The sequence below is a fragment of the Sinocyclocheilus rhinocerous genome, unplaced genomic scaffold (assembly GCF_001515625.1).
Source record: "Sinocyclocheilus rhinocerous isolate Xijiao unplaced genomic scaffold, SAMN03320098_v1.1 scaffold953, whole genome shotgun sequence".
Taxonomy (NCBI): Eukaryota; Metazoa; Chordata; class Actinopteri; order Cypriniformes; family Cyprinidae; genus Sinocyclocheilus; species Sinocyclocheilus rhinocerous.
Genome location: NW_015643169.1, coordinates 97,772 through 110,950, shown reverse-complemented (window position 1 = coordinate 110,950; position 13,179 = coordinate 97,772). Strand labels below are relative to the sequence as shown.

At 36.9% G+C, this 13,179-nt stretch overlaps 1 protein-coding gene across 5 annotated transcripts in view; it reads left to right on the top strand.

Moving 5' to 3' along the window:
* LOC107757009 (nephronectin-like) overlaps positions 1-11,236 on the top strand; it is a 48,719-nt gene extending 37,483 nt beyond the window's left edge. For 4 of the 5 annotated variants that reach the window (XM_016574335.1, XM_016574340.1, XM_016574336.1 and 1 more), the window contains 7 exons: positions 1,279-1,413; positions 2,812-2,934; positions 5,689-6,135; positions 8,148-8,237; positions 9,927-10,025; positions 10,444-10,703; positions 10,796-11,236. In XM_016574335.1, coding sequence (XP_016429821.1) covers positions 1,279-1,413; positions 2,812-2,934; positions 5,689-6,135; positions 8,148-8,237; positions 9,927-10,025; positions 10,444-10,703; positions 10,796-10,906 — 1,265 coding nt within the window. In that variant the 3' untranslated portion in view covers positions 10,907-11,236. The remainder of the gene's footprint in view (positions 1-1,278; positions 1,414-2,811; positions 2,935-5,688; positions 6,136-8,147; positions 8,238-9,926; positions 10,026-10,443; positions 10,704-10,795) is intronic. The other variant, XM_016574339.1, reaches the window with a different exon arrangement.
* Positions 11,237-13,179: the final 1,943 nt, after the last annotated feature.

The following is a 13,179-nucleotide window of genomic DNA, read 5'->3' as shown; positions in this document are numbered from 1 at the left end:
AATAAATAAAATAAAAATATACATAAAGAAATATATACATTTTATTGCATGTAATATATTTTATATAAGTATTATTATTATTATAAAACATTTATAGACCCTTTTTTTCTTAATAAATGCCATTGCTATAAACAGTTATTATATATATATATATATTACTGTTTATATTATGTATTTTACATAATCATTATGTGTAACTATATTATGATATATAATACTTAATAATACATTAATAATAATTGAGTTCTTATATATTTTATTTTTAATGCATTTAATGACAGATTTAAATATATATAATATATAATGCTAGAAATGCCATTTCCAGGGAAGGAACATACTGATAAAATGTATAGGTCTATCTTGAATTGCACTGTATTTTTGTTTTGTTTTTGTGGCTGTCAGAGAAGATGACAATTTTACTATTACGAAGTATCACAAAACACTTTAATTTATGGCTGCGCACCTGCTACAGAACCTCCTTGACAACAGAGCTGTGCTTCTTTCTTTTTGATCCGGTAATTATGCTTTAAGTGCTTGGAAATTTCATTGTGGCAATCGTTAATGACTGGTTTAATGGCATGCCATAGTCTCAGAGACCACATCTTACATAAACATTTATAAGAATCACATCTTAACCACACAGTTCACTAAATCACAAACGGAATGCGACAAATTGAGTCAGTTAACTTGTGGCGCGCACATATGTCTAGCTCCACTCTTTACATGTTTCCCACCTTTCTGCCTTTTATCTGGAGGCTATGAGGAGGGGAGCGTAGAAAAGAGTGTGAGTTTTTTAAAAGGGGACCATCAATCAGAGACTGACCATCTTAATGTTTCACAGCACAGGTGTTCAACTCTTCAGGTATTTCAGCAGAGGACTTTTATTGCTCCGAGGAGGGCAGCTTGTGTTCGATGGATGTCTGTACACGCACACATAAGTGTCGAGTTTGCTGCACGCTGCTCTCAGACTCCTGCAGAGCATTCACACACTGCTTGATGCATATCGCAATTAAGCTAAACAGTAAATGCAGCATATGCCAACACAAAATATCAAAGTATGTAAGGAATAATAATGTGCAAAGAGCCAGTAAACATCTCAAAAATTTATCCTGACAGCATTATGCAACGTGTACATTCACAGATCATGAATAACAGTAGTAATGAATTTGACTGGAAAACTTCAAGAACTAGAGTTTAATTCACTGAGACCTTTTTAATTGAACCTGAGGAGCTTGCAAAAGAGTGGAGAAATAATGGATCAGTGTGTTTGTTTTGCAGATGTGGATGAATGTGCCACAGGTCAAGCGGTTTGTCCACGTTTCCGTAAGTGCATCAACACATTTGGGAGTTACATCTGCAAGTGCCATGATGGCTTCGATCTGCAGTACATCAACGGGAAATATCAGTGTACAGGTGAGCGGTTCTGAGTGAATGCAGAGGATGTGTTTGTCATTACATTCACTGACAGCCAGAAACCTTTCAAACAATGTGATTTAGTAGTCTTTATTTGATTTGAAGATTCTGAAATACTGAAAAATTTGCTTCTGTCTAGAGCTTTATCTAAAAAAATCTTTTTAAACTTAACTCACATTCCTGCCAACCGCAGACATTTTGTGCCAAGTTCAGGTTTGAAATAATATAGGCCTAGTGCCAGTTGTTTTAAACAACATTTGACGGTTTTCAGTTTTATAAATAGATAACAAGATCGCTCTGTTCCAAAACTTAGTGAGTTGCCTGTATGAGGCATTTTCAGGTCTCAAAGGTTTGCTTTCAAAAAGTGAGCAGTTTCGGAACTTTCACGCTTAGTAACACATACAGCTGTCCCCTCACCACAGTGCAAAAGTGAAAAAGGACCCCTCTCAAACAGTGTCGCATTCCGAAAGTTGTTTAAGCGACATACACCGGTATTGCGGTGTTTTAAAAATTCATATCATAACAAAAATAAACACCGGTATTTTGTATAAACCGGTATACCGCCCAGCACTAGTGAGCAGTGTAAAATTATTGCATGTATCCTTCACAGACACGATATTCCCATAATGCACTGAGAAAAAATGCCTGTTCAAAAATGGAGCATTATTGTTATATCTTGTTTTAGATAATCGAAAGAGCTTTTCTTACCCAATTAGTACTATGCCAAGTAGTCATGCATCAAAATTTTGGCAACCGCAAATATTTGTCTGAAATAGGAAAAAGGAAAATAAATAAATAAAACCGTGATGTTTAATTAGCGCTTCTCCAATGGTGCATTTTGAGGGTATCAGTGTCTATTTCATGCACACAATGTGGATAAACTACAACAGGAGTAACAAAATATGTCAGTTGTGTGGATGTTAGTGCTGGATTAACAATATCGACTTCTTGATTTTAACCAATCTTCGTTTTGATTAACGGTTATCGGTTAAATCCCACGATTGATGTTTTAGACTATGCTGTTTTCAGTTGATGTGTGAACAAAATCGTACCCATCCACTAATCGCATGCAATAAGCATCTTTTTTTTTGCAATAAGTCTCATAAGTGTTCAAATTCTGAAAATTGTCATTGTGAAATTCAGGCAGTAAATGGCATTTTGGCATTCCTCTCGCATAATAATTTCTCACGACATTACTTTTTGTTGTATTTTTGATCAGATAAATGCCGCCTTGGTGAGCATAAGAGACTCCATCGAGAAACAAAATAATCTTGCTTACCCCAAACGTTTGAATGGTATTGTAGCTCGCTAGGTTTTAGAAGGGAGACTATGACTTTTATTTTGAAATCTGCCTGATCTCAAAGAGCTGATATTTTGTGTTTTAATTATTTTTTTTAGATGTGAATGAATGTTCTTCAAATCAACACCAGTGTGGTCCATACACCACCTGCTATAACACACCTGGTTCATTCAAGTGCAAGTGTAAGGATGACTACAGAGGTGTGGGCTACGACTGCAAACGTAAGTATGCAAACCAAAGAATTACTGCGATTGCATCTTAAGAGCTCGCTACACTCTTAAAAGCAAAGGTTTTTTATTGCCATCTATGGTTCCATGAAGAATCTTTAACGTCCATAAAACAAAAGGTTCTTTATAGTGAAAAATGGTTCTTTAGGTTATTAAAATGTTCTTCAGACTTAGAAAAAAAAATGGTTCTTTTAAGAACTGATCACTGAAAGATTCTTTGAGGAAAAATGTTTCTTTTTGGAGCCTTTATTTATGAACAATCTGCAATGCTACAGTGGATACAGAAATCCATAAAAATAACTAATTTGGATAAACGAACACACTCCATGCATAAACTAATCACATTACAACTCGGGCAACAATTTAATTGGTCCCCATCTGTTCTCAGTTGCGGTGATTTTGATTAATTTAGATTAAAAGCAGCTGTATAAAGTAAAATAAGGTGGAACGGTGCTTTCAAAAGCACTTCAAGATAAAGGTTTGGAAAGGCTTAAGTCAGGAGTCATTAGTATAAAGGCTTTCAAGCACAAGAGCTGAGGCAAGGTTATCATTAAGAGGTGGAAGGCATACAGTCGTCCCTGGAAAGGAGATAACCAAGCAAAAGGCTGATCACAGACGCTGCCAGGAGATTGATGGACTCTGAAGGAGCTACAGGCCTTTTTGTGCCAAAGACTGATCTGACTTATATGGGAGGATGGCAATAAAGTAATGACATGATCTAGTTGCAAACCACTGCCTCTTAAGGTAAAACACTACAGGCAAAATTACTGCTTTTTCATGCACTGGTCAATTTTTAGATTTTGCTTCCATAACTTCTTTCAGACTAGTGGAAAGAAAACATCCAAAATACATACTCAAGTGTTTATTACACTTATTAAAATGTACAGACACCAAATTTTTTAACATTAGTGTCTATATACATATACATCTATTAATTTTCTTTTACTGTTAATGTTTTATTGTCTGAAATGAACAACAATTTAAAAGAGAGAAATTACATGTCTGGGTATATATGGTTTAGAAAAAAATAAATAAAATGAAATATAAAAAAAATTGCTGGCAATAATTTCCTGGTGATTATTTCAAAGTTTAATAGTATATGGCTAAAGGAATTTGTTGTTGTTGTAATACTTTAGATCTAATGAAAGAAAATCTCTCTCTATATATAGTCTTGTGAATCGTCTCCCTGTCTGGAATACTTTTGTCTGCTGTGCCTTTTGTCAGGAGTGACTTGAGGTTGATAGCTGCCATGTTTTTAATCTTCGAGAACAAAGAGACTTACTGTGAGCGTCACATGACATCACAACTGTGCACTCTCTGCTGCTTTTACACACCACTGTCAGCAGCTTGATCTGTGTAGCGTTATGCCTGCACCGCTGCAGTCTTCTTGATCTTGTTATTATTTGTTAATTGGACAAAAATACAGTTGTCGTGAGTCTGACATTGTTGTTGTTGTTGTTGTTGTTGTTGTTGTTGTTGTTGTTGTTGTTGTTGTTGTTGTTGTTGTTGTTGTTGTTGTTGTAATACTTTAGATCTAATGAAAGAAAATCTCTCTCTATATATAGTCTTGTGAATCATCTCCCTGTCTGGAATACTTTTGTCTGCTGTGCCTTTTGTCAGGAGTGACTTGAGGTTGATAGCTGCCATGTTTTTAATCTTCGAGAACAAAGAGACTTACTGTGAGCGTCACATGACATCACAACTGTGCACTCTCTGCTGCTTTTACACACCACTGTCAGCAGCTTGATCTGTGTAGCGTTATGCCTGCACCGCTGCAGTCTTCTTGATCTTGTTATTATTTGTTAATTGGACAAAAATACAGTTGTCGTGAGTCTGACACCTGATTTAATCAATGTTAAACCAATGAGGCAACACATCCCTCCTCAGCACCTGGTCTAGAAACTTTCATCCAGGTGTAACTCAGAAGTGCTGAAAGGGTTGAATTACTGGCATTTTGGGAATCGTATATCAAAACTCCTGTGAAACCTGAGATAGCATTGTCACATTCATTCCTTTAGTGTTTCCTCCTTAAGGACGACACAAGCACGAGGGTTTAACTTTACACTTCTGGTATTCATGTTGAATGTGATGGATGGCTTTCATGCATTCATTGTACACATGAGCTGAAACCGTCCTTTTTATTTTTATTTAAAATGAATGCTGAAATTTCTACTGGAGCCTAAATTCATAATGTCAAAATGAATGGTCTTTTTCTGATTATAATTTATATTTGAGAGAATTATGATGAATTGCATAGCTAGAGTAACTCAAACATACAACACAAAAAAGGGGGAAAATTTAATAAATGGTCTTGACAAATATGTGAATATTAAAAAAATGCTTAAATCAGCTTAAACTTGTTACATCAGTCTTAGCTGGTCTCAGCCTGATTAAGCTGGTCCTTTGGTTTGTTTTAAAAAAATTTCTTGCCACTTTTCAGCTGGTCAGTCCAGATGGTGTATTATTACTTTAACAACACTTAACCATGTATAGCAATGTAAATAAATAAATAAATATATAAAAGATTTGTATATTTTTAAAATATAAAAATAAAATTTGGAGACCAACTTGACGAAAAAATTACAGGCGAGTCCAAAATAGTTCTAGGTCTTTAAGGGTTAAACCATCTGAATGCCAGCTAGGCCAGGTTTAAACCTATGCAACGAGGAAAAAGACTTGGTTGAAACTTGTTTTTAATTTCATGTTAACTTCAAATTAAACCAAGAATCCTGTTTGTTCTCCTTTTAGCTATCCCAAAGGTGGTAATTGACCCGCCACGTCCTGGAAAGACCACGCCGAGCAACAATAATAAAGGGGGCAATAAAATTCCAGGCTCAGACCAAAGGAGGACCACCACAACAATCAGACCACCAGTGACGGCTAAACGGATCTCACCTACAACAACAACAACCACCACCACCAAACCTCCTCCAACCAAAAAAATCACCCCTCCAGCAAGAGTCCCAGCGACCACCACCCAAAGGCCTCTCATCCCGACACGTAAACCCCCTGTGGTGGTGACTACCAAACCTAAGGTCCCGTCCCGCCAGCAACCCACCACAACTACTACAAAAGCACCGGTGGTTACAGCGGTGGTTCCCTTTATCCCAACACGCAGACCTTTCATCCCGTTTGTGACGCCAGTTGATAACAGCATCAAAGACATTACCCAGAAACAAAGAGGGGACGTTCACAGTAAGTAAATCTGCTTCAGTATTATTCAGATTCAGTCACAATCCCTCTGTCTTAAAGTGTGGTCAAATTAATGACATTTGGTAGACTCACCCAGAAGTTACTTTTAAAACAAGAAAGTAACAAACTTAAACCCTTTGCCAAATCTGCATGGGGAATTCTATCGGTCTCACACAAAATTGCTGATCACTTGGATTCCTATAGAAATGACTGGATTTAGCTGAAAATGTGCCAAACAGCAGTAAATGTGACTGCAGCTTTACTGTAGAATGTGCATGTACTGTACAGGGGTGTCCAATCTCGCTCCTGGAGTGCCAGTGTCCTGCAGAGTTTTGTTTTGAACTGCCCCAACTAACTTGGAACTTTCTAGTAGTTCTGGAGATTACTAGATCCTGAGGAACATGATTAGCTGGTCCAGGTCTTTAATTAGGATTGAAGCTAAACCAGAGGTGTCCAGTCCTGGTCCTGGAGGGCCAACATCTTGAAGAGTTTAGCTCCAACGTATCCCAACATACCTGCCTGAAAGATTGATGTGAGTCTGAATACCTTGATTCAAGTACAGTTAGGGTTAGAGCTAAACTCTGCAGGACAGTGGACCTCTAGGAGCAAGATTGGTCACCCCTACATTAGTTGAAGCAACCTGAAAGTCTTTTGAGCCTGAATTGAGCCAGAGTTTTATCAGATATTATTGCTGATTTGCCATGTTATTGAAACGAAAACTTAACAAACATTTGATTTCAGGAGTTTTCCCATGTTCAGGTAGATTGGAGCTAGGAAACAGCTGCCAACTCACTTGCTTTAAAGCCCTTTCGTTCACTTGATGTTGTCTTTTGATGTAATCTTACGACCTCTACACATGCTTCTCTGTGAAATCTATAATACCATAGGGTGTCCCATATCAATTTATGATTCAGAAGCATACTCCCAAGTGCCTCTATGCCACCTCAGTGCACTCTTTGCTGAGCTCGCACTAGTCTACCCAACAGTCCATGTTCCGTTTTGTAACCAATGTGTGAATTCAGATGAGAACCGCTGAGTGCATCATTTGGGACTGGGCCATGAAGGCCTTTGGATCTATCCAAGAAAACCATTTCCAGGCCCAAAGGACTATGTTGTTTCCTTCATGTTCATAAACGTTTTTTAGGCATATCTTGGGCTTCCCACAAGGCAGATTTTTCAGGGAAGCAAATTGCATCCCAAAGCCTCCAATCCAGTTGACAGCACCTAATGAAAACAGAAGACACCTAGAGAGATTACATTACCAGTCGGCCCTGCCTCAGGACATAAATCAGATACTCTGCACTGCCTTCGAGGGCTCAAATAGGCCTAATAAATAATGATGCCTCTGAAAATAACAGTGGGGAAATAAAGCAAGACTCCTAGGGATGAAGTATAATTATGTCTCCTTAATCAATTAGAAACAATAACAAGCATGTCAAAGTTGTACAGCCCCAACATGAACACCTGCAGGGTTTGGAAACAACCCTAGGGAGAAGTTGGTTTACTACATGTTCTTATTAGGTTCGAGGACAGGCTGCACATAGTGATTCACAAGCAAAGGCTTGAGGGATAATTGAAATCAATAGACTAATCACAGACTTGACTTCCTTCCAGCTGTTATCCTACTATATATTTGATGTACACACTCTCACGTGTCACCAATCCTCCATAAAGTCTGTATTTCGGTTATGGGTTAAATAATTGAGGGAATAACTGTCTTGTCCCCAACATTTATTTGTTTCAATTAAGCCATAAGGCACAAGAGGCTGTGCAAGCCCTTTAGTCATTACTATATTCACAATATAGTATCTTACTGATGCAGTAAACAGCACTTAAGCAATGCCATTTAGTTGTCATATGTCATATTCAGCATGTGTGTATATGTGTATATATATATATATATATATAAATATAAATATTTTCTTGCATACATAATATTTGCAAAAAATTAATTGCCTACTCATGGTTGGGAATCACTATAGTCTAAACTCTTTGTTTTCTTTTCTCCCTTCTAGTACCACGAGCTCATGGGCAGAACAATGTGCTGGGTATCGATTTAGACATTGAACTGGGCAACACAGAAGAGGAGCTGAAGGATGACCCAGGTAAGAGACGGCTGCTTTTATTTTTGCTTTGTTTGATCATTGCTGCAGTCTGTAGATATATAGAAACAGACATACTGTACTGTATGGGAACACAGTGAGACTGTATGTTTGTAATGTTATTTGCCTCACAGGCAGCTTGTAGGTATCTTGACGTATGATGTCACTCCAGATGAATTGGCTCAGTGGTGTGAGGTGAACAGCTTTCATAGGCCTTCATGAAAATAACCTACGCTTCACTGATCCCTGTGGGAAATTCAGGAATAGCACACTTCTGAGTTACTTTTCATTTAGCAGTTTCACTTACGCGGCTTGCAAGGGCAGTTCCCTTGGAGCAATCTGTTCAGTGTGTTGCTCAGGGCCATGATGATTAGAGAGGATCTCAGTTAATGGGCTTCTTGAATTGAACCCGTAACATTGGGAATACCAGCTTAGAGCCTTAACCAATATTTTGATTGTTTGCAAACAGGGTGTGAAATTAACACCCGCCACCAGTCACATGCTTTATTCTGTTATCTACCAGTGTGGAGGGCGACCTATATAGCATTGATATCTGTCAAGACAGGCCATTGATTGGAAACAAATTAGATTTTTTATTTTTTTCAAATAGGTTTCCGAGCACAATATTAATTTGAACTAACTGTGTATTTATTTCCTTTTATATATTTGAATTACTTTAATTCTGAAGACATATTCCTCCAAACTGACAGACTTTTACCAAAATGCCAGCTAAAAAGGTAACAAATATGTAGCTTATATGTACTAATATGCCATAATGTACAAAAGTATTGAAATATATAAAACAAAATGTACCTCCCAATGACAGCTTTTGTACCTTTTTTCTGAGAGTGTACATTGCTTTCAGAATGAATGAATAAATAAATGAACAAACAAGCAAAGAAATAAATAAATACATTTGTGGTAATTTAGAATATCTGGCAATAATTCCTTGGTTAACCTTTGTAGCGAATCAGTTCATTCATGGGGAAATATGAATAATTAATCATAACTAGTTATAATTAATTATAAATATTTAGATCCGCTGTAGATATTTACTTGACCTCTCAGGGTCAACTGTCTGTCAATTCTAAGAACGTTAATTTCCTGGTTAAGGGAAATAACTTTCTTACTATACAACTCCTACACCATGAATAATTGATTTGTTAAATCAAATGAAAAATGGTGTGTCTGATTGGTCCAGACGCTACACCTTAGTTAACTACATTGGTTAACATGAACAAACATTAAAAAAAAAAATCTTCTAACGCATTAATTAATCATAGTTATTGTAAAGTGTTACAGAATATTCTTTATTCCATAAAAGTAAAATTCATTAAATGTATGGAAATACCCCATATTTTGTGTAACTTACATTCTACAATTTGAGTACAATGAAAAATGAAATTCTTGTGTATTTCTTTACATTTTATTTCATTTTAATCCCTCCTTAAAATTTAAATTCTACAATTGTTTGCTTCCTCATTTATTCAATAAAATTTGTGCACAATCCTGCTGCTGCTGGAAAAAAAAAGTTAATGTCCCACACTAATTGTGAATGTTCATATTGAAAAAATTAGTATTTTTTATGCTAATTTCATGATAAAACTTTTTTTTGTAGTTCAAAGTAATTTCTAAAATTGCATTCTAATTCTTGTCATCTGAATTTTTGAGTAATTGTGTGATCTTCCACAGAGACTGGACATCTGAGCTGCTCTTTTGACCACGGTCTCTGTGGATGGATCCAGCGCAGAGAGGGAGACCTTCACTGGGAGACAACAGCAGATCCTTTAGGTATGGACCATTTTTCACTGTTATTTTTATTTATTTATTTTTAAATAAAATGTTATTAGGTCAATGACAAGAGAAAGTCTCGGATGATAAAAAATAATAATTAAAAAGCTGCAGGGCCATTCAAATCTTTGTATTCATGTTTCATGCTGAATTTTCATAATGTTTTATTTCATACCTTCATAAAAAACTTCATAATGTGTTCAAGACATTTTCATTTGATGAATCTAGAAAGGTCAAGTGTGGTGAACATTTGATATAAAGTACAAAAATTTCAAATACACTTTTTAATAATTACATTTTTTTTAAAACATCAAGGTACAATTTGTTGACCTTGAGGGTCTACAAAGGTCCTCTTTGTAATGTCATTTCCTGTTTTCTGAATAAATTCATCCTTTAAATTTGCCTTGGTCTATGTCAGGTGGGCGGTACCTGACGATCTCAGAGGGCGGAGAGAAGAGAGGTGGGCGTGGCGCTCAGCTGATCCTCCCCCTGACGATGCCCTGGAACGAGGGGAACCTGTGCCTGGCCTTCAGACACAACATGGCGGGGCACCACGTTGGCATGGTGCAGGTGTTCGTCCAGAAGGAACGGCAGCACAGTCCCGCTGTCTGGGGTCGAACGGGAGGAAACGGCTGGAGGTCGACGCAGATCACCATTTGGGGCAATGGGCTAGAAAGCGTAAGTGTCAACACTGAAAAATCTCACATCACCATTTGAGAGCAGGTCGGCTGAAAACCAGCATTGGTGTTATTTGATTCATGCCATTACAGGTGGTTGTGAAGGGCGAGCGGCGGAGAGGCCGCAAGGGTGAAATAACTCTGGACGACATGAGTCTCAAACGAGGTTCCTGTCAGGAAGAGCACAATCTGAGGAGACTTTAACACCAACAGCGCCACTAACAGAGACTTTGAATGCCAGCTTTACTCACGGTACTCTAGGAAGACGCACACCGTACAGAAAGGGACATGACGTCCTGTCAATCCCGGTACAGTTACAGTATGGTGCACTTCCTCTGGCCTTCCTCAATGGCTACAAGTGCACGTTCCAGCTTAATAGAGGGCTGCAGGCATGACATATTTTTGTAGGCCAAATCCAAACGAGTTAGCATTTTAGCACTTTAGGTTCCATCGTCCTGTAGTCAGTGGTTTTTTAAATGGGTTTTTGGTTAAATGCCTGGTTAAACACAAGCTCAAGATATTTTCACATTTTATGCTAAGACATAAAATACATCAGTAAAACCCCCTTGTGATTTTTTTTTTACTACATAATTTTATTTGTGTTGAAAAAGGCAGTTGTTAACAAGTGGCAAGATAGGTCTATAGAGGTTGACAGGGACATTAAATGATATCGCGCTGAACAGAAAAACATCTACTCACTAGTCGCTTTCACAGCCTCAGTGTGTTTATAATGCTGCTCTTACAAACTATTCCAACTCAGACTTTCAAGGGAAATGTTTTTAAAGACTAAAAGTGTTATTAGAAGTGTTATCAGTGGTAACGCTGAAATCATGTGACCGTTGTGTAGTTTGTTGACCTTTTTACTTCTGGTGACTGGACTTCAAAAGTCGTGTTAATTTGTGAAGATTATCATGATGAACAAAACGTGTAAGAATCACAAACTTTTGTTGGTCACAGACTTTATTTTCTACAGTAATCCAAAAGGCAATCGGGTTTCGTTGAGGGAACCAGGGTGATGCTAGGGGTTTTGTAGGGTTGGCCTACAAAAATACATCATCACTGCAGCGCTCTATTGGATATGTCTAAAATGTCAGAAGTCTGAAAATAAACTTTTGTATATTTTAATTTTGTAGATGTAAGATTTGTCTCCCACTTCAAAGATTTGTGTTGAACTGTCGAGCAGACGTCGTCATGCCATTGTAAACACAAGTTGCCCAGTTTAACTGTTTATTTGCTACCTGAATGATGATGATGTCCTTTCAAAATGCCTTTTTAAATTCGGCCCACGTGCTTTAACCAGCTAATCTGAGTGACGAACTATTTTTGGTGTATTATTGTAAATGTATTCATACAGTGTGTGTGTATATATATATATATATATTTCAAATATGCTTTGTAGGTGCATATATATGTGAATTCTTCATCGTATAAGTGATGCAGGACAATGTTTACATGACACAACCAAGTTTTGAATATTTAATTGACGTATATTAAGTACAAACCAGTAAACTGTTCTGAATTTTACTTATTAATGGCTGTATCAGCCATTCTGTATGATCACCACAACCATGGTTACACTTTAAGACTGCGTGTTGAATATGAAATATCTTGGTTTAATATTCAGGTGAAGCAAAGTTCTCCTGATATTAAAAGGTGTGAACGTAAAATATATGTCTTCTATTTTCTTCATCTTTTCAGTAGCGTGACAACAGTTCAGAGTAGCTTTTTCGGTAATGAGTTTTCACAAAACTGTTTTTGTCATGTTGTTTTGCACACACAGCTTTACAATTTAGCAAGCAGGGGCAATAATTAATACGCAGCTCTCCAAAACTATCCCGTCTCTTATATGAAGAACTAGGGAGTCTAATTCAATTAGTGAATCAGTTCGGATGCTGCTCATATTCATTTGACTCTCTGTGATGACTGCTGCACAGCACTTCACTGTTTTTGTAGCAATATAGGTATAAAATCATTACATTTGAACATCATTATTACTAAAATTATTAATAATTTTAGAAAGTAACAGTTTAGTTGAATGCTGTTCGTCAGCATGTTTTTGAGTCAGTTATATTAATTATGCAAATTGATAATTTAGCAAGCAGGGGCAATAATTAATACGCAGCTCTCCAAAACTATCCCGTCTCTTATATGAAGAACTAGGGAGTCTAATTCAATTAGTGAATCAGTTCGGATGCTGCTCATATTCATTTGACTCTCTGTGATGACTGCTGCACAGCACTTCACTGTTTTTGTAGCAATATATGTATAAAATCATTACATTTGAACATCATTACTAAAATTATTAATAATTTTAGAAAGTAACAGTTTAGTTGAATGCTGTTCGTCAGCATGTTTTTGAGTCAGTTATATTAATTATGCAAATTGATCTTTTCAGATGCTGTTTCATTGGGACACTGCTTTTGTGCTCGAACAACACTGTTCTGTCTATTAAAGTCTGAAAAACATTGGGGCTCATT